Here is a 21,377-nt window from a genome sequence, read left to right as displayed (position 1 = left end):
AAAACGTTTTACCTTTATATTTTTACCACATCGGCCATGTGAGCAAGATGAACCACACCAAACACAGCCATAGGTGTTTTCTAAACAGCTAGGGCAAGATGTTAGACGCCCACATAATGAGGTCACATTAGCTATAACAAAAATCAAATTATCAGTTAATAATGCATTGAAATATTTGCAGCAAATATAAGTAAAAAATATATGATTATACAAACCTCCTCTCCTGGAACATGTATGATAGGAAGCAACTTTTGATGTTACTGAAAAAGGTTGGCAAATTTTCTTTTCAAAATTCCAAACACACTTTATTCCTGGAGCAGCTTTTTCACAAGCTCCGTTGTTAGCATTTTTCTCACAAGAGCCTATGAAGGCAATAAATACTTAATCAATAAAACATTCCTAAGTTATAAATTTCAATAATTTAAAAAATTTTAGTTTGTATGAAAACATATTTAAAAAATTTCATGCAGTGTCTTTTCATACAAAGTCAATGACTTGCACTAACATGTCCTCTAGGCATCTGAGAAGAGAGGCTGCCCTCGAAGTGATTAACATTATACTATTGAAGGTATATAGATTTACGCAGGTGGCAGTAAGAATGAATGTGGAGACACTGGTAGTAGAGTTTATGTAGGATCTGGAGAAGAATAAGCTACTCTTAAACATAGAAATACTGACTTTCTTTGTCTTCCAATCAGAAGTGATCGCAATAGATATAATAGGTTGGATTCGTTTATGCTTTGGAGCAAGGATCAACCGGAGAAATATGGATTTTCAGACAGCTGAAGTGCGGTTCAATATCTTGATAATTGGAGAAATGTTAAGAGACTGGAGGGGGATTGATGTCAAAAATAAACTCAAAAACCTATGCAAAACTTCATCTGCAGTAGATACCATCTCATGTGAACCTAAGATAGAATGATATTGCAAATAAACTAGCTAAGGATGCACTGCTATGCATTCGATAAATGAGGATCTTTTGACTTATCTCGAATTATATTCAAAAAGAAAAGCCACTATTAATATTTCTTAAAGGCAACCAGTAGTGCATTGATGGTATCATTGTGAAAGTCTTGGTACTGCTATAAAATTTTAGGAAAACAGAAAATTCCTAACTGCTTTGGCACATTTAACTTCTGGCCACTTCAAGACCCTTAAATTTTCATGTAGTTTTAAAAAGTGTGAGGTTTGTACCATGCACAATATATGCAAAGCCAATCCGCACCTCCTACCCAGTTACCCTACATTGCGTGAGGGGCGATGAAAGTGAACTCGTGGCTCTAATCTGATTCAGATAAGAAGAACATATTTTAAAAGATATTATTTAATTAAGTAGAGTGAACTTTAAACTGAGTTAAAAGAAAGGATAGGTAAATTTTTGAAAAAATTTTATTGCATTTATACACACTAATTTGCAGGCAAAAATGCAAAAATTTTGTTTAAATTAACAAAAGGTTTGCTAATTAGAATACAAAAATGTAATTCTGAAGGTTCATGATGGAGTACAAAAAAAGGTTTTATGATTTCAGTTTTTAATTTAACACATTTTATTAACTACAACAACTAAGATGAATATAACAAATGGAAAAAAAAGAATCCAGTTTTAACAATTTTTAGAAGTAAATATTAAAACATCGCTATTTTTAGTGCAACAAAAACTTAATGAAATATTTAAAAAACAATTAAACTTACCAGGAGTTAACTTCTGTATATCATTCAGCATTTGTCCATTAAACCCTCCAAATACATACATAGAACTAAAAATTATTAAAGAATATAGGTATATTTAAAAGTATATGCATGATGAACAAAAAAAAAGGTATAATATTTTAGTTTCACAATTCAAACAAAATCCTACAAAAAAAAAATTGCATTTTGTAAGGGCTAGAAAATTCCAATGTTTTTGCATCTATTTTAATGTAAATACACATTAGTCTACATTTAAAAAATTGAACTTTGTTAGCAGATAATGCCTTTTTTACGGCAGAATGCTTCCTAAACAACTACATTTTTGTGAGCTTATTTGCTTCTGTATAATTATATTTTAAATAACAAATAAAAACATTTTAAATAAAAAAAATTATAAATTGGTTAAATTCATGCTTAACAGTATTTTCAAAAGGAGCAAAATCAGTTCTTACACAAGTGACTAACGAAACAGTCGAGTTAAAAAGTTATAACATACTTATCATTTAAAGATAATTTAGCCACTTGAAACTATTTGCTGAACATGCATAAAGTGACGTTAGCTTTGAGTATAAAACTAACATTATTTAGAACTACTATATAAATACATTAATAAAAGCCCATTGAAACAAAATGATCACAATACTTCAATTTCATTTTGATGAATACAAAATGATTAGTAACATAATAAACTTGATCAATAGAGAGCAAAAAAATCTAAAACCACAAGCTGCTTAACTGCTATCACCAAAAAGATTAAGAGAGAGAAACTGCACTATATTTTTAAAATAAAAATGCACAGATCATATAATGATGCATTTTTCAAATTTAAATATCTCCTCAAAAAAAAAACTAAAAGCACATTTTAGTAATATTTCTAAAAAATCTTTACTTTATATATAGCATATCATTAATTAAGTACAATATAGCAATAAGTGTTTCAATTTTTATAAATATACTAATCTGAACTTCCATACAAATAAATAATTAATTCAAAAAAGTTACAAATCAAAAACTTTAAAAAAGCATTTACCCATTATATACAACTGCTGAATGGCCAAATCTTGCTATATTTTGATTGTGAATGGATGGAAAATTCATAGTATGCCAGGTATCACACGCTAAAAAAAGTTGAAAAAGATTTTATAATGATAAACTGAAAAAACTGACTGAGTTTACATTAAGATAATATAAATATTTAAACTAATTTTACCTATATCATAAGCTTGAAAATCTGCTGAAAAACATTGCCCACCATTACTATAAGAAGTGCCATTATGGGTGTTTCCTCCAAAAACAAGCATCATTCCATTTAAAATAACACTACTATGAAGATAGCGATGAGACTGGCTAGGAGTTAGTAAAACCCTGAAAAATTAACAAAATAATTACAAACTGTAATGTGGATCAATAATCATATCAATTTTTAACTTATGTTGCTGGACATACCCGTGTCATGTAAAAATTCTGATCAGTCATAGATATTTCACTCTTACTTGCCTGTCTATGCATGTAAATATCTAATCATAATCAGAAAAAGAATTCAGTGAAAATTAAAACACCATTGCGAAGAAGTTTTTTTATTAAGAAAAATAACACTCTCGACCTCAATAGTGGTCCATATATTGGAGGGGTGGTAATGATTTCCAGGTTTTCTCCATATGTCAACACATTGGCAATTATTGCTCATGCTAAATATAGACTCGTCAGTAAAGATAACATCAGCCCGTTGCTCTTGCGTCAAGGCTGATATTGCTTGCACCAATTCAGGCAGACTTTCCTGTGAACTAGAGTGTCCGAAACGCACTAACTTCTCAAAAGCTTAAACCTAAGATCTTAGAACTTGTTCAGATGTGTTGTCTGATTGAATGTAAGGCTGGAGGAATGTAAGGTCAAGATTGAATGTAAGGCTGGACTGGTTGAGGAACATCATGAAGTCAAAGATATTAAAAGAAATGAGTGGGTAGCCAGATCATGAGACCTCAACAACATGAATTACATATAATAAATCAATTTAAAGTTAAATTTTTATGCAAAATAAATACGTCTCGTACATAGTTTTATATGATAATATATAAAGAAAAATGTATTCCATCTTTAGGTAACAAAAAACGCAAATTGATAAATTTTACGTTTATAATAACATAGCTTCTAACACCTGAGATTTTGGAGAAATATTTCTTGCGTGAATATGCAAAATAAATATGTCTCGTACATAGTTTTATATGATAATATATAAAGAAAAATGCATTCCATCTTTAGGTAACAAAAAACGCAAATTGATAATTTTTACGTTTATAATAACATAGCTTCTAACACCTGAGATTTCGGAGAAATATTTCTTCCAGTGGTAATAAAAGAAAGCGAAATTTTTTTAAAAAAATAGAATTTCTATTAAACTTTTAAAGGAACTTAAGAACATAACCAAGCGATCATTTGACCTCGCATAGATCTGTTAAAATTACATATATGTAGTGGTAGACAAAGTTATTTTGATTCTAATCAAATAAAATATTACTACATTACCTTTGCTACCACAAGGAAAAAATATTTTTCTAAAACTGCAGAAATTCTACAGTAAATTGAAGAATATATAATAACAGGAATCATTAATATAGACTGACAATACTTAAAATAAATATTCAAAAATGAAAAATTTACATTGTTTCATTTTAATGTAAATAAATATTTTAAATTGAAATAAAACAGATTACATAGAAAAAACAAACAAAAAAGAATTACCAAGTATATTCCCAAGAATTATAAGCATATAAGAAATCTACTAAAGCTGCTTCTGCTCCATAAGAATGATAACCGCCATACACATATATTCTTTGAGTTCCACTATCATACACACTAGTATGACCATAACCACCTTTTACGATGGCTCCTTTAGTAACAATTAGTTCCCAGTGGTTGGATCCTAAAATGTTGAAAGAAAATTATACTCAAATATCTATTTAAAAAATATATTACAGTTTTAAGTCCCATAGCCAGAATCTGGAAAATAGATTTTTCCAGTTAATAGGTCTTTAAGGTAAACAAACATCTAAGCATCATTAGTAAAAAAAAATAATAACAGATAGACGATTATTAAAATCAACATATAAATCCATGGGGTTTGCAAGGTTGCGTTATTTCTGCAGCTTTTGTTACAGATTTCCACATGTTTTTTAAAATCTTGATATTTTAATATGCCATTATATCATACCACAGATTCCAAATTACGCACTTCAGTTAGTAATCATTTTTTGATCCAACCAATTAGCAACGATTTCACAGTAAATGAATCCTCATGGTTTTGTTCATTGTTTTTTTTTTTTTTTGGTAGTTATTAAAATGGATTTTGACTTATTTATTAAAATCTCAATATTTTTATCTGATATTATTTGGTTCAGCAAACTTCCAACTGCGTATTTCGCACTCAATTATTGAGAATTCACCCACAATCCCACATGGATTTACAGTCGCATTTTTGTCAGTGATTGCTTTAGATAATGTTAGATTTTAACGCTACATTATATACGAGAAATTTTGAAGCACGCATTTTAGAAGTTACTTTTTGACGATCTGGATTCATGACAATTTTATGGTTCACATGGTTTTGTAGATCAAATTTTCAACAGCTTGGGATTTCCATAGTTTTTAAAATTTTGATTTCATTTATAATGTATTTCTATTACAATCCGCGAATTCTGAATTGCGCTTTAGAATAATCCCTTTATGACCCACTTTAGTTGTGGCAATTTCATCTCAAATTTTTCAAAATTTGTCAATGTTTTCAAAATGTGAAAATTTGGCGCACTCTCAAATTGAGTGTGTGATTCCTGCCGGTAATAGTTCTTCTAAGCAAGAAGTGAGAAAAAATACACTATTTTTTTGAGATATAGTGAAATGCCAGATTTCATTTCTGTGATATCCAATTTCTTTCATATTACAGTGTAAATTGAACTGAAATAAATAAAAACTTGGAAGTCGGGTAAAATTCATAAAGAAGCGGAAATTAGCAGAAAAGCGAAGGAATTTCCTCCCTGCATACTTTTTTGCAAGTTTTTCTCTCTTCTTTTTTTTTTTTAAATAATTTTTTGAAAGGTGCAGAGAATTTGTTTTATTTTGATTATTAAAAAGTGTCTGGAAAAAAGACCCTTCCAATAAATAGACATCTGGATATGGGACTTGGTACTGTAGTTCTTGATACAAAAATACACTACTTTCGAAAATGCTCTAGAACATTTTGAAGTTTACTCAGTTTGCACTTTGGAGCAATAAAATATGTGACTAAAAATATAAACAATTTAAAACACAGATGTTTCTTATTTTTATTTATTACATCTAAGTTATCAGTTTAGGTTTTATCTGAATTTAAATCAAGCTTTGTACCAGAAAAATAAACTAATCATTTTGTACATTGTGGGGGGAACTACAAATCCAAATGCTTAAAACTTATCACTGAAAGTCATTTATATTTAGTAAATAAATTAAATTAATTCTTTATAAACAATGTAAATAAAAATTTTAATCAAATCATCACATTTTGATTCAAATGATGTACATATAAAAAGTGAATAATATATAGAATAAAACATTCAACAATTCCATTTCAACGTTTCCATTTGAACATTCTTTGAAAAGGAATTCTCTTCATTATTACAAACCAGATTCAGAATAAATTGATTTTGTAAGTGATAAACACATCAGACGGGATGAGGTAGCTTTATAAATGTCACGAAAAATGATGACTAAATTCTTACCTTAAAATATAAGTTGCAGTTAAAATATGAGTTATAAATAATATAATGAAACAACTCTCACTATTTAAAAATACATCAATTGTAGCATTTTACAAAAATATATAATTAGAAAACTAAAACATAAGAATTATCACGAAGCAGAATCTACTTACCAAAGTTATAGTGCTGTACAGTATTTAAATAACCATATACAGGATTATGACCAAATATAACAATCATATAGTTTCCAACAACTGTTGCAGTGTGTCCCATGGCAGCTAATGGACTACAAGGCTCAGAATGGCAATTTTGATCCATAGTCATCTTTGATAACAAATGCCACGTCCGTTTAGTTGTGTTAAAAAGCCATAATTCATTAAGAACTGTTCCATTATACAACATACCACCATACATGTAAAGGTTATCCTGTAAAGATAATATTACATAGAATTTTAAATGTCAAAATTTATGATTATGAAATACACACCAAAGATTTAATATTAAAAAGAAGATGGATTTTTAATACTATGAAATACCAATTACAAAAGTAAACCATTCGGAATATTCAATAAGTAAAAACTTTCATTTATGTCAAATAATTAAATTAGTTCAGGTATTTTGTAAGAAAATGCATTAAAATTTAAATTAAAAAGCATCATAAGCAAGTATTTCAGTTTCAAAACCTTAACTATTGAAAAAAAAAACAATATGCCTCATTTTTCTAATAAAAAAACATTAGAAATACATTGTATAGAAAAGATGCAGAGCAGATGTACTTGATTCTTGATTCAATAAATTTGATTTAAAATTATTTTGATCACCACAATATATAAAAAAAGTTCAATTACACACATGAAAAACCTTTTCACACGATGCTTAAAAGCATTGTATTTTAAAAGAAAAAAGTAAACAAAAATAAAAAGTAAACAAAAATAAATTATGCTTACTTTATTTTTCATTTCATTACCACTGAGAAAATTTTTCCATTAAAAGATAAGAATCGGCAATAATATTTACACTTAGTTAATAAGCAAATGCCACAAATTCATCAAAACAATATGACCAATATTTCACTCATGCTTATTCAAATGTATTAAGTATCTTACCTCATATGTAACAACAGAATGGCAATATCTGGATAATGGCTCAACAGTGGAATTACTAGCAATCACTTTCCAATTCCTCTTTATAAAATTATACCTGCAAAGTGTTTAGTAAAACTCACATGAATAATTAAGAACCCAAATGAATTTAAAAGATATTATTTATAAAATGAATCATGAAGGTAGATAAATTCTGCTTAACAATTATTACAACTAATAAAATTAAAAACTAATGCAAACAAATATTAAAAAATAAAAATAAATCTAAATATTTCATTCACATATTAGGAATTTCTCATAAAAACAACATAATGATTTTAAAAAATGTGTATAATAGTTTTAAACTTTTACTCATAATAAAAAAGGAACATGAGTATTTAATAAAATGCAGAAATTAAGAAGCTATTTTTAATTTCAGATCATTCTCAAAGTCATAACTAATATACTTTAAATTTTAACAAGGAATCCAGAGTTACAGTCTAAAATTTAAATAATAGCACATTAATGTTTGAAATTTAAAATTTATTTGCTGGTTTACATGACTGACTTTCATATTTACTAAAGAAATAGAGGAAAAATCAAAGAAAAAGAAAAATATAAATCATTGCATGACCAACATAAAAAAATGTTATGCCTATTATTCAAAATATAGCTGCTAAAATATTTGTGGAAAATATTTAACACGATTTTCTAATTTTCAAACCTCTTTCAAAATGCATTTTATTTTTCCCCAGAATGTAGTTTCAGAAATAGGTAATTTAAAAAGTCTATTAATACATTCAATCATTAACCATTGTCACTTTAAAGTATAAAAAATTCATATTTTTTAACAAAATACATATTTTTTAACAAATACATATTTTCCTACATATATCAGGAAAGTATGGTAGGGGAAATTAAGTGACAAATACTATACCTCATTAGTCTGAAGTTATAAACTTTTAAAATGATTAGCTTCTGTATAAATAATGTAGAGGACAACATAATAAGCAAAACATAATTTAAAATGGCATAATGCTAATTTTATGTGTTCATTAAAAACAAAAATAGCAATAATATTTACAGCAATTACATAATTACATTTCAAAGTATAAAACCTGCATAAAACAGTTAATCTGAAACATGAGCCTAATCTATTTAAAAAATCAATTTTATTCAGGAAATTAGTATGGAAAGTGGATTTTTACTGAAAAAGAATTCATAAAAATATATTTTTGAGTGAACATTATTCAAGACTTACTTTTGAGTAAGCATTATTCAAAAATAATAAATACAATAGCTACTAAGATCACAGTATAGGTGAAATTTTATTAACCCTTTCGCGTTTACTGTCACATATACATTCCAGCAAGAAACACGCTTACTTCCCAGCCAACACACTAGCTTGCCAGAGCGTTTTCTAGTTAACCCCCGGCCATCACTCATTTGTGCCAGCCCTTCGGAACGTTTTTTTTTTAAAAATTCTTCCATAAGATGGCATTGCTTATCCATATGGTTTCAAATACATGTAGAATTGACCTTCTACTCAAGATGAGAGTTTTTAGGGGAAAGGAATGTTTTATGACTGCTCCTTAAATTCGTACATGGATTCATGGATTTGTTTACAGTAAGCAGGGGAGGTTTTCTTTTGCTACTTTCGATTTTCTGTTTAGTTTTTAGTGGTTAGTTAGATCTTGTAGATCCCTGTTTTAAAATTTTTCGTACGAAAATAGAACTTTAAGTCATATAGTTAGTTTTCAGATATGTAACGTTAAATGTTATGAAATGATAAGTAGATAATGAAAATAAAATGCGTAAAATATATATTTAAACAAAAAATAACTTAAGTAAATAAAGTATCCATAGAAATTTATATAAAGTGTAGGTCATTTAAATACTCTACAGAACAATATTAAACAATGCGTTGATATTTCGGTAATTTCATGGAATTAGGCTTAACAGCAAAAAACCCTCCACCCCTGGAAAAACACATGCGAGAGAGACTGACGGCCTCAACAGTAAGCGCGCTTTCGCGCTTCCCGCAACAAAAAAGGTTAAAACTATCCTCCTAATATTTACTTAGAAAACAAACAAACAATGACATTTTACTAAATTTAAAGAAAGTAAGCCAAGTTCTGATGGAAAAAAATTATAAGTGCTATTATACCAAACGAAAAATATATAATAGTAATAAAATTAGACATTAACAAACATTGTATAGAAGGCAATGCATTATTTCTAGTTCATTTTTTATAAGAGCTTGCAACAATTCTTTTATTTATATATATATATATATATATATATATATATATATATATATATATATATATATATATATATATATATATATATATATATATATATATAAAGAATAAAACTAAGATTTTATACTAGACACCAAAATTGCTTAGATGTTATTTTTTAAATTAACAACACTCATACGCATCAGGCTTTCTGTAAATGATTTAAAAACAAATGGCAATGTTTTTATTCTCTAAAACTTGAATACACATTTACATGGAATTTAATTAAAAAATCAAATAGAGATGTAAAAGAGTTAAATACCTAATCATATTTTGAAAACTTGCGTGGTGAAAATTTTCTCCTCCAATAACCCACATTTCATCACCAATGACAACAGCTTCGTGTAAAGCACGCCCTTGTATTTTAAGTTTAGCTGGCTCCTCCGCCCACCACCCTTCATCAATTCTAAAACTGCAATCAAAACCTGAAACATAAAAGCAATATGATTATTCAAAAAATATACCATGTTGCTATATTTTTTAACTAAGCAAGCTATTATAAAAACAAGTGTATTTTTTAACTGTTTTATTACTAAGTTATATTATAAAGACAATGAAAAACATAAATAAACTGAAAGAAATAAGTAAAAAGTACATGTTAAATACTTTAAAGTTAGAAATTAAACCACATAAAAAAAGGATTTGATTTGTAAATAAATTATGCAAATGTTAAATTGAAACATTTTATTTTCTTAACCAAACTTAAAATATGGATGAAATATTTTAACTTTAAAATAGCAATCATTTTGTATATACTATATTCAGGTACACATATATTGGAGTTATGCTATTAAACTACCATTTTTTTGTAAAATTTATATGATTACAATAAAACTAGCTATGTAAACTTAAAAATATATAAGGTACAAAGGTAGGGTAGAAACAAAATGGCCAACATGAAATTTTTCTCTTAAATCATAAATTTAATTCTGCATAGTCACAAATATCATGAAATACAGTACAGAACCTGTTATCCGGAAATCAGAAAACCGGAAAACCAAAAAACCGGAACGAAATTTGAAAAAAAAAAAGAAATAATAATTTTTTTTCCTCATAAGATATTAGGATTTTTCGTTCTTTTTTGAAAGCTGTTTACCTTACCATCATTTTGGAAATAATCATTAGTGTATTACTTCATCGTTTTTTCTTCTTCTTAAGATTATTTCAATTTTTTTTTTTTTTAGTTGGGTTTAACTATAAAAAAACGGCTTTTCGTAGAGATTCAGAAAACCGGAATAATCAGTTATCCGGAATATTGATGGTCCCGATCGTTCCGGATAATCGGTTCCCTACTGTACTGTTAAATCATTGATATCCAAATTAAAGTCTGAAAAGAAAAAAAACCATGAAAGAAAAAAATTATGAGCCCATTTATAGAAATATAATGTCAAGAAGATAAAAATGCTGTTAAACTGTTAAATTAATAGAATTTGAATTAGTTGAAAACTTAATGGAACATTTTTTTTCTTAGCCTTACATAAAGCATCGAGACTTAATAATTTTATGGAACTGGTGAAAAACAGACCACAAATCATTCAATTCCTAACATAATTAACAATGGAGATTTGCTGTATAATAGAAATATATAAACAGTTATTATATGTCAGCTAACAAAAATAATTTATAAATTAGTGCTTAAAAATATATTTGATACAATGAGCTAAAATTTAAAATTAGTGTTAATAAATAAGTTTTTGTACATCAGACGAAAATCACACGAAAATGTAGTGGGGAAATAACTGTTTTAATATAATAGTTAAATTAACATTCCAATTTAAAACCTGGAGGATACAATTATTTTAATAGTTTTTATATAACAAATGCTATTACTTGAATGTGATTATATTAGATGACAATTCAAACATCAGTATAATAAAAATCAATATAATAAATAATCAAGATATTGTACCTTCTTTTAATATTTTACAAATTTAAAGTTCTCTGCAAGAAATATTGTCTTAATATATTACTGTAGTTGAAGAGTAGACAAAATAACTAACTTACAAATTACAATTAAACATTTTATAACATTTCCGCTTTAATTTCATAAAATTATATGCTGAAATATCAGAGGGCAAAAATTGTGAACCATGTCTTTTATAAAACTATTATAAGATAATTCATTATAAGACAAACTTCACAAACTAATGAACAAGATAAAATAATTTTAAAAAAAGACAATGATAAAAGAATTTAGTATTAATTGTTAAAATGTGTTAGTACAAAAGTGTTTCCATTATTTTAACCAACCCCTGTCTATTTATCATTGAAAAGTTATAATTTATAAAGATAAAATTAAAGTTAAATTGTCTTATTTTAGCAATCGTTTCAATTTTTAAATTTTACAACAAGTTTATTCCAATAAACAATATGTTATGGTCATGAGAACACATATTTTCTAGAAAAGTAGTTGGATGATAATATGCATATAAACCCCTTAATCTACTTTATTAATACAAACTGTAGGAAAGAGTTTCTTCACGCGATATGGCATGATTTGGAAACAAAAGAGCTTATTTGTATTTTACTTTCTTTGTTTACATAACCTAGGTTGTTGCTTACATTAGCTGGACTTAATGGAATTCTAATTAGTTATGCGGTCTCTAACCCATGATCCATTTACCGCTGAGGATATTTCACGTCAGCACTGTGGTCGGTGCAAAACGGATGCGGAATTCGTATCGACCAGCCATCAACGGGATCAAACCCCGTTGCACCTCATTGGAAGGCGAACGCTCTATCCCCTGAGCCATTGCGGCTCGGGGAAGGATCAGTGTAGTGAATGCCTTTAAAGGCACTTGGCTCCTTGAAACAAAGTAAATGATTAAGCTGAGAGGACTATATGGCAATCTCATGATTAGCTGACTGGGAGTTCAAAACCTATCATTGACACTCTACAAAATTTTATACATTCCTCCAACACATGAGGACTAACCACTGCAGCACACTTCATATACCTTACAATAAATTTTTTTTTTACCATTATAAATTGTTGACAAAAAATATAATTGAGAAATATAATAATTTTTTAACCTGGATTAACAAACTTTTTGAAAATACTTTAAATTCAAAACTTTTAATATATATCTATTCCTTCTAGATATTATATTTAGCCCTATTAGAATATCCCATTTTATAAAACAAACTATTATAAACATCCACTGAATAATAAATGAGATATGAAGGAGAAGAAATGTAGAAGCATGAAAATAAAAAAAATATCCATTTATACACATAATATAAATAAGACAAGTCATTGTTAAACTACAACTTGATGATTAGATTTAAAAAGAAAGAAAAAAATATTTAAACAACACAACATTATAAAAAGAAAGCAAATTACTAAAAAATAATATTCAGGAAAAAATATCTAAAAAAGGGCATAGAGAAAAAAAAAATTTAAAATGTATCATTTCAAAAAAAAATTTCCAACAAATTAATTTAAATACATCAAAGTTAATAATAAGCTTTAATGTATCACATATTAAAGTATAAATTTACAATCAAAACTAGATAAAAGAGCATACAGGAAAAACTACACCAATAAAGTGTGAAATGTACAAATAATAAAGTACACTGAAAATAAATAAAATAATTCAAAAAATTTTTCAAAAAAAAATAATGTCAACAAATGTGTTATCCGAACTATAATAGGCAAACACATACCAGTGTAGCCAGGTTTACAAATACATCGATGATGCTCAACATCACATTCGCCATTGTCTTGACAATTTGAAGGACAAACAGGAACATCACATGCTTCACCAGTCCAACTTGCCCAGCAAGTACAAAAGCCATCAACACATGGTCCCCGTCCAGAACAATTTTTTGGGCAACTGTTAATGCTATAATAATTTAAGAACAAAAACATATTAATCACAAAAATGGCAAAGTCAAATCACTCTAATATTAAACAAAATTTTGAATATTAAGTACAACAATATTTTGACAACCTGGCATTTCCAAGATAGATAAGGCATCTTAATATAACAATTATTTGATCATACTATTACATTTAAGAATAATGTGTACAGAAACAGTTGTACAACTAAGTTAAAATTATAAACTATATTTTCAAATTTATAGCTAAATGTGTATAGTTTAGATGAATATAATATCAATTTATAAAATTTCAAGCAAAGTTGTTTTAAATAGTTTCATAACTTTAATTTTAAATATGAAATATACAAATAATACTAACAAAATATCCTACATAGCTACAAAAATTTTAAATTTAAAAAAAAATTAATAAAAACCTTAGTTACGGAAAATAAAATTTTACAGCTACAGTTAAAAAATTTATTGTATTTTATCTTTAAGAAAGACAGAAAAAAACATAAGTATCTTAATAATTCAGCAATTATTAAAACACAGATTGTAAAATTTAAGGGAAAAATATTTATGCAAACAAAAAAAATTAATTTCCAAATTTTATTTTTTTATTTATTTTAATCATAGTAAGAAGTAGGTTCAAAAGAAAGTGATTTAGCAATCTAAATTTTTCGTCAGGAGATAAAAACTCTCACTAATAGTTGAGAACAAAGTTTATTTAAGAATTTTATCATCCAATCAGTCCGAAGTTAAATATTAGTTTAGAAACTACATATTAAGTGTAAATCTTAAAAACAAAATAAAACAAAAATGGCTCATCATAATTTATGTAAAGTTAAGAAAGAAATATTCAAGAAAGCTTCAATTATAAAAAATATTTTGTGTGCAGCTAAAGGATTAGGGATTGTGAAGGTTTCTCTACTATCCCAGTATATTTTATGTCATGGAGTAAAAGAAAATTTACAAGCAAGTTCATTTTATTGGATGACTACACAGATTTGAATAGAATATAAAATCTGAAAACATGCTTAATTATTTAAACTCTAGTTGAATAATTATAAAAAGCAAGTAAAAAATTTAAAATTACCTATACGTAATATTTACACCACTCATGTTATATGCAGCATCACTATAAAAGTAGATATATGCACTTCCTGATGTTGCGACAATTTCAGATAATTTGTCAGAAGGTGTTCCATATCTTACAAGTACTCCGCTAAAACAATTTTAATAACCATATCAAAGTAAATTGAATTAAACATGTTCAAACAAGCTGTAATTTCAGTTTTAAAAGTTACATAAAAATGCTAATTAAGCAACTTAAATTATTCAAAGTTACAATTTCTTAACAAACTAAGATATAAAACCACGTTAATTTTCTTTAAAAAAAAATTTTTCAAAAACAAAATTTTAAGAAAAAAAAATCATCCATTTTTAGGATTACATAATAAATAAAAAAAAATTTACTATTATTCTACATGTTTAGTCCTAATTAATAAAGTAAATAATGTAAACAAAATACGCATACGAACAAGACTATATGAACAAGACTTTTTTTAGATTTCCGAACACAACTTTATTAATTTCTATCTGATTTGCTTCAAAATTTACAGCTTAAAAAAGCATTTTTATCACAAAAAGCTACCACATTACACAAAAATACCCTAAGACACAACAACCCTTTAACATTTAATTAATCAAAGAATCCTATGTGCAACAAAAACTACATTTGTTGTATGTTGTTCTAATAAAATGCAAGACTTAAAAAACTAAAATAGTCTATTTTTACTCAAAATGGTAAAATAATTAAAAATGAAAATAGATAAACAAGTCTAAATATAAACTTGAAAAAAAAGGAAGATATGTTTTTATTTTTATAGATTTATACATACTTAATTATACAGAAAAAAATTTATCACAATTTCCTTAAATATAAATAAAGTGCTGAAAATTAATTTAAAGAAAGAGAGTTACAACAAACCTATAAGCTGCAAGTAATCGAGAAAACACAGAATCTCCATCAAATATATACAAATGATCCCAACTACATTCAGTTTCAAAATGTGCTACCTCCAATCTAATAGTGCTATTAGGTAAGCCACTTTCAATAAGCCAGGTGCATTGCATATCAACACTATAGTTTCCAGTGCCATCGATGATGAAGCCAGATGGTTCTGTTAATCTAAATTAAGGTAAAAACACCATATCAATATAACTTTTCATAAAAGTACTTTTTTCCCTGCTATAAAAGCCTCATAAAATGTTATGTTTCAAAATAAAACAAATCATAAGTCATACTAAATATAGGTCCGCACATTTCTTAGGGAGCTGCATGCAAGAAAACTATTAATAGAAATTTCAATCATATTATATAACCAGCCTTGAACAGTTGACCCATTTTTTGGCTTATGACTATCAATGGTGAACCAATGGTGAACTTTGTACCCTTGTCATTTTGAATCAATTCTGTATCAATTTTCATTACAATTAACATGTTGGGTACAACATGGCATCAAATAAATGCCTCAGCTCATAAATTCAATTAGATGGTGGGACTCTATTATGTGCCATATTACAATATTTAACACATAGGCATTTAAAATCCACCATCTGTGCAAACTATTTATATTATCTGCTAAAAAGAGTTGTACCACAACCGTACTCAACATGTTAAAAGAAAATAAAAATTATTTTAAATAATTTATTTTAAAAGAGAATTGTAGTCAAAATGGTTTGTTACGACACTTCCCATACAAAATTAAAGTGAAGCAAGTCATAATCATCCCAAAATCAAGCAATTAAAATAATACTAAAACCTGTATTAATTTTAATAATTTTCAATGTTTCATAAGTGCAAAAATCAAATCACTTGAATGCTTAAATCAAAATGCAGTAAATTAAAAATGAAACCGCTATAAGATTATAAAATTAATTTTCCATAAAAATATATAGTGCGTTAGTTTACAGATATGACTTATTGGAAGACTATATACAAAAAAAAATTTATAAAGAGTTCATAGCGAGACTGCTAAGCTATTTTTTTAATATATACAATAGATACTATGAAAGGTAAAATTATGGTAAAATAACTATAATGAGGAAACATATAATTTAAATTTGATATTTTTCTAAAATGATTTTTTTTTAATTAAAACGCTAGCCTCGGGGTTGGCTGGTTGAAACCTTTGATTATTTAAAAACAAACTTTGTTTTTTTATTATAAAAATATTTTATGCAATAAAATTTTCAATTTATATAAATTCTTCCAGTTCGCTTGTAACAAAATGAAAAAGGATTACATTTTCCTACATTATTTTGCAATTTTAAGTTTCATTGCTAATGGGAATCAGTAGTATTTCAAATAAACATAAAACTGCAATTTTTAAAATTTTATGTAAAAACAGTTATCCATAAAAATATAAATGTTAAACAGCATTGGCATTTTGTCCAAAAGAAACCTAATTTTTCCAGGACAATGGAGAAAACTAGAAAAACTGGATAAAGTGGAAAACTAAAAATGAAAAATACAATTGCTTAAAAATAAAAATTTTAATTATTTATTTTTTATTGTAGTTTTATGGAGAATTTTAAAATCATATTAATTAAAAGTCGGTTTAAGTATTCATTCTTAATATTATTTGATTATGAAAATTAGCATGCTATTTGTAATTGACAATTCAATGTGTTTTTAGTAGTATCCATATTTAGTATGTGATTTGTTAATTTAGTGGTTTTGATAATTTTATTTTAATTGTTCGTTATATAATTATAAAGTTAAGTTTTACTCTCTTTAACATAAAATATTTTTTTTAAAAAAAAACAATTTATATTTATTTCTTAAGAAAAAAAAATTCTATAATTTTTTCCGTTTTTTAGTTCACACCTGTTTAAAAATATAAAATCCTATGTAAAAAATAGCTATCCTATGTATAAATAGCTGAAAAATTAACTCTAATGTTTAAACTAGATTCAAATTATAAACTGTTTAAATATTAGATATTTCTTTTTGAAAAAGAATTTCTTTCACTTGGGTTGGAAAAAAACTATTTTCTCAAAGAGTGGTTATCGCCATTGTAGAAGAAACTTGCCATCCTTGATGTTAAATAATGTGAACAAATTTTAAGTCAATGTCCCTTTAAAATGCTTAAAATAAAAGAGCACCCCATGTTCTGCAGTTTTTAAAATTGGTTAAATAATGTAATTATTGAGAGAGTTCAAGTTTTCTCAAATTTATCTTTAACTATTTGATAAATACATTATGTTTGATGCAATCAAAAGTATAAATAGCAATGAGGTGTTTTCTAAATTTTATTTTTTCAGTTTAATCTTAGAATTATTTTCTGCTTCTGCAAATGAATTTGTATTTTATATATGCAGTATGTTTATTATTCTAATTTTACAATTACATTTTTCAGATTATATTTTTTTAAAAACTATTAAAGAAAAAAATATATAAAATTTATGCTGCAATATGCCCATAACAGGGTTGCCACAGAAAAAAATGAACAAAATAGTTGCTTCTAGTAGCCTAAGTCCCGCAGTGGACTGATCATTAAGACACGGTTCCCAGCAGATCACTGAAGTCAAGCATCACTGGCTGCAGTCAGTGTGCGGGTGGGTGACCACTTGGATCAGTCTGCGTAGGGACCGAGGGTGTGCGGAATTGGTCCTCGTTAAACTGTTCTACCGTAAAGTGCTCAACTTCGCGTGCAGGTCATCGGGCTACCGAAGCGGGGGTGCCATCCCCTCTGTGGAGGATCAAAATTGGGATGGCGTGTCTTTGGATCATCGTCAGGGATGTTTCCCAGACTGTCGCCAATAGCCCATTGTGCAGCTCTAGTGCGATGTAAATGAACAAAATCAATCTAGTAGCCTAAAGCATGAAAATAGTTACCAAAAATTATGAAAATAGTTGCCTAAATAAGAACAAAAATTTCTCAATAATATGACTAAAATTTTATTAAATTACTTCATTGTAATATATCATGATCCATTTAGTCAAGTTGATGGCCAATATGATAATTTTTAAATAAACGTTAGTGTTCTAGCACTAAATTTGCATTTAAAAAAATTTGTATATTTACAGAAAATTAAATACTTTTAAATGCTAGAATTAATTCAGAAAAATAATCTTTCTAAAAAATTTTCATTTTTATCAATAATTGAATTAACAAATATATATATATACTGAAAAGTTATTACTAAAATTCGAAATTCATGCATCATAATATTGTATTAAAAATAGGGTTCTTTAAAATCAAGCAAAATTTTGCAGCAATAACTGTTGAAAAGACTATTAAGAAACAAAATAGATTTACAATAGAATCTGCGCAAATTGAGCTCATAAAAAAGTGATGACTCAAATTTGCTATTCAATTTTTTTTTATTTTTTAAGAAAAAAAAATTCATTATGTCCAGAAGCTACCGTGGGAGGCAGGTTGTCAACCCAATTTATGCTAATAAAAAAAACATCACTAGAAGCACAGAAAAGTCTCCCAATAGTCTTCTTTTCTTGAAAATAGTTGTTTTTTCGACTTTTCAGGCAAAAAAAGTTGCCATAGTTGCCTCAGGTCGAAAATAGTTGCCTGCGGCAACCCTGCACAAGAATATTGTTAGATTTAAAATTCCATTATGTTAAAATAAATTATAAATAAGTAATTTATTCTTTATTTTTCAACTTGTTATTACTAACATACCTTTACAGTTTTATGCTTTTATGTATGCAGACCATTTTTCTTTTCATTTCTTTTATCATTCTTTGAATTTTAAATATTTTTAATTAACAAAAATGTATTGCCTTAAATATCTCATGCCCATTTATATTAAAAGTGGTATTGATTAAATAAATGAAAAACAAAAATATATTTTACAGCAATCAATTGATATTAATACTACAAACTGTATGAGGATATTAATGTAAATAATTCTGAATCACAGCATTTATTTATATACTAACACTCAAGGAGGTTAACTTAACTTTTATATGCATGCACTACTAAAAAAAGCAATTAGATATTAAATGTTTATTTGCTTATTAAGTGGAATGGTAATAATTATTCAAGATTTTTAATTATTATATTATTTTCTATTATGTTCACTTATTTATGAGCAAAAGTGAATATTTTTATATTTATCAAAATATTAATCATTAGTTAAAAAGACTTCTTTGAAATTTTTTTAATGGTTTAATTACTTTTAATTTGGGGCTTAGCATGTTGTTTAACCTTATGTTTTAAATAAACCAAATAAACATGTGGTTTAAGCAACAAGAACAAAAAAACTGGTTTTTCAAATTTTTTATTTAAAAAAAACTCGGGTGTTAAAAAAAAATTTATTTTATATACCTGGTTAACCTAAGTAAGTGACAATTAAATACAAATAATCCCTTATTTGCTAACATATTTTTTTTTCAATTCCTTGTTTTTTATTTTTTGATAATTGCTGCCATAAAATAAAGCTTTTACTTAAAAATTACCACAAAATACTACAGAGTTGGGGCTTAAACCATGATTTTAACCATGGCCATCACAGGGGCTTGATTTTTGAAAGGGACGCAATACAGGCATTTATTGATTCAAACCAGATGCAATTGAACAACACGTAAGATTGCTGAGAGAATTAATTGAATTCAACCATTCATGATCATAAAAAAAGCATAAGGGTAAAACTTAAGGCTTCATATATGGGTTCCCCATATTCTTAAGGAAAGAAATTTGCTGCGTAGACGTCTGTGATTTGTTTTTCAAACATCAAGAAAGCCATCCATTTTTTAAGCCCATTATCACTGGGGACGAGAAATGGGTTGTCTACAACATTTTTTAAATAGTCAAACCTTTACTTCAAGTAAGTAGGTTAAAAAACACTAAGCTCAGCTTTTTGCCAGCAAGAAAAAAAATTATGTTCATTGAATCATGCTGCTGAAAGAAAGATGGCAAAAGGTAATGGACCAAAATGGACAATATATAATTCAATAAAATATTTATTCACTATAAGAAAATCACTTTTGATTGTCATAAAAAAAATTACTTAAATAATTATAAGAATTAACAATGAATTTGATTTGGGCCAAATAAGCATGAATTTAAAGGCGAATTAAGCATGAATTTAGAGTAATTATATACTTATTCTAATGAAATTAGATACTTTAAAAAAATTAGCTACAGTACAAGGATCACCTTGAAGTTCATGGAAAAAACTTACGAACTTCATACTATTTACCAACAATTTTAGGACTCTTAAATAGCTCCATAATTTTTCCAAACTCCAATAATTACATTAATTATGGTAAAATTACCAACAGGTGAATTTTTGATGAAAAAAATTGCATTAAAATGGAACATCACACTTTTTATGTTTAACAGCCTGAATCAAATCTGTTATTAAATTCACATAATTGCTAAAGTAAGCACTTTTGTCCACATGTTTTTTCTAATGCTCTTTTTTCTCGCTTTTTCTTCTAAAGCATTTTTTTTCCCACAGAACTTTTTTCTGTAGTTCTAGTATAAAGTGTCAATCATCGCAAAGAAATCCACAAACTCTTGGTTTTGTAGTGAAAATGTGCAGTTGTTGTTCCGAATGAAATTTTCATATCTGATGATAAGCAGCCTTAAATATCAAATAAAATTAGAAACTTTCTGGGAACACAAAATTTCAATTCTTTCATAGGCATCAGTTTTTGGCAAAATTTGTTTGAAAATCAGAGATTTTTCTAAAATCGTTTTAATTTTTATAAGACTTTCATACCA

At 26.9% G+C, this 21,377-nt stretch overlaps 1 protein-coding gene across 3 annotated transcripts in view; it reads right to left on the bottom strand.

The window, feature by feature from the left end:
• dsd (attractin-like protein dsd) overlaps positions 1-21,377 on the bottom strand; it is a 102,355-nt gene that overhangs the window by 33,058 nt on the left and 47,920 nt on the right. For all 3 annotated transcript variants that reach the window (XM_043040918.3, XM_016049407.4, XM_016049408.4), the window contains exons 2-13: positions 15,614-15,814; positions 14,720-14,848; positions 13,468-13,646; positions 10,064-10,226; positions 7,523-7,616; positions 6,590-6,842; positions 4,429-4,609; positions 2,900-3,054; positions 2,720-2,807; positions 1,693-1,757; positions 216-362; positions 13-131 (exon numbers count right to left, since the gene is read on the bottom strand). In XM_043040918.3, coding sequence (XP_042896852.3) covers positions 13-131; positions 216-362; positions 1,693-1,757; positions 2,720-2,807; positions 2,900-3,054; positions 4,429-4,609; positions 6,590-6,842; positions 7,523-7,616; positions 10,064-10,226; positions 13,468-13,646; positions 14,720-14,848; positions 15,614-15,814 — 1,774 coding nt within the window. The remainder of the gene's footprint in view (positions 1-12; positions 132-215; positions 363-1,692; positions 1,758-2,719; positions 2,808-2,899; positions 3,055-4,428; positions 4,610-6,589; positions 6,843-7,522; positions 7,617-10,063; positions 10,227-13,467; positions 13,647-14,719; positions 14,849-15,613; positions 15,815-21,377) is intronic.

This window comes from Parasteatoda tepidariorum, chromosome 12 (assembly GCF_982258835.1).
Source record: "Parasteatoda tepidariorum strain Cologne lab strain chromosome 12, Ptep-v5.0, whole genome shotgun sequence".
Taxonomy (NCBI): domain Eukaryota; kingdom Metazoa; phylum Arthropoda; class Arachnida; order Araneae; family Theridiidae; genus Parasteatoda; species Parasteatoda tepidariorum.
This window is presented reverse-complemented; position numbering and strand designations above follow the sequence as displayed.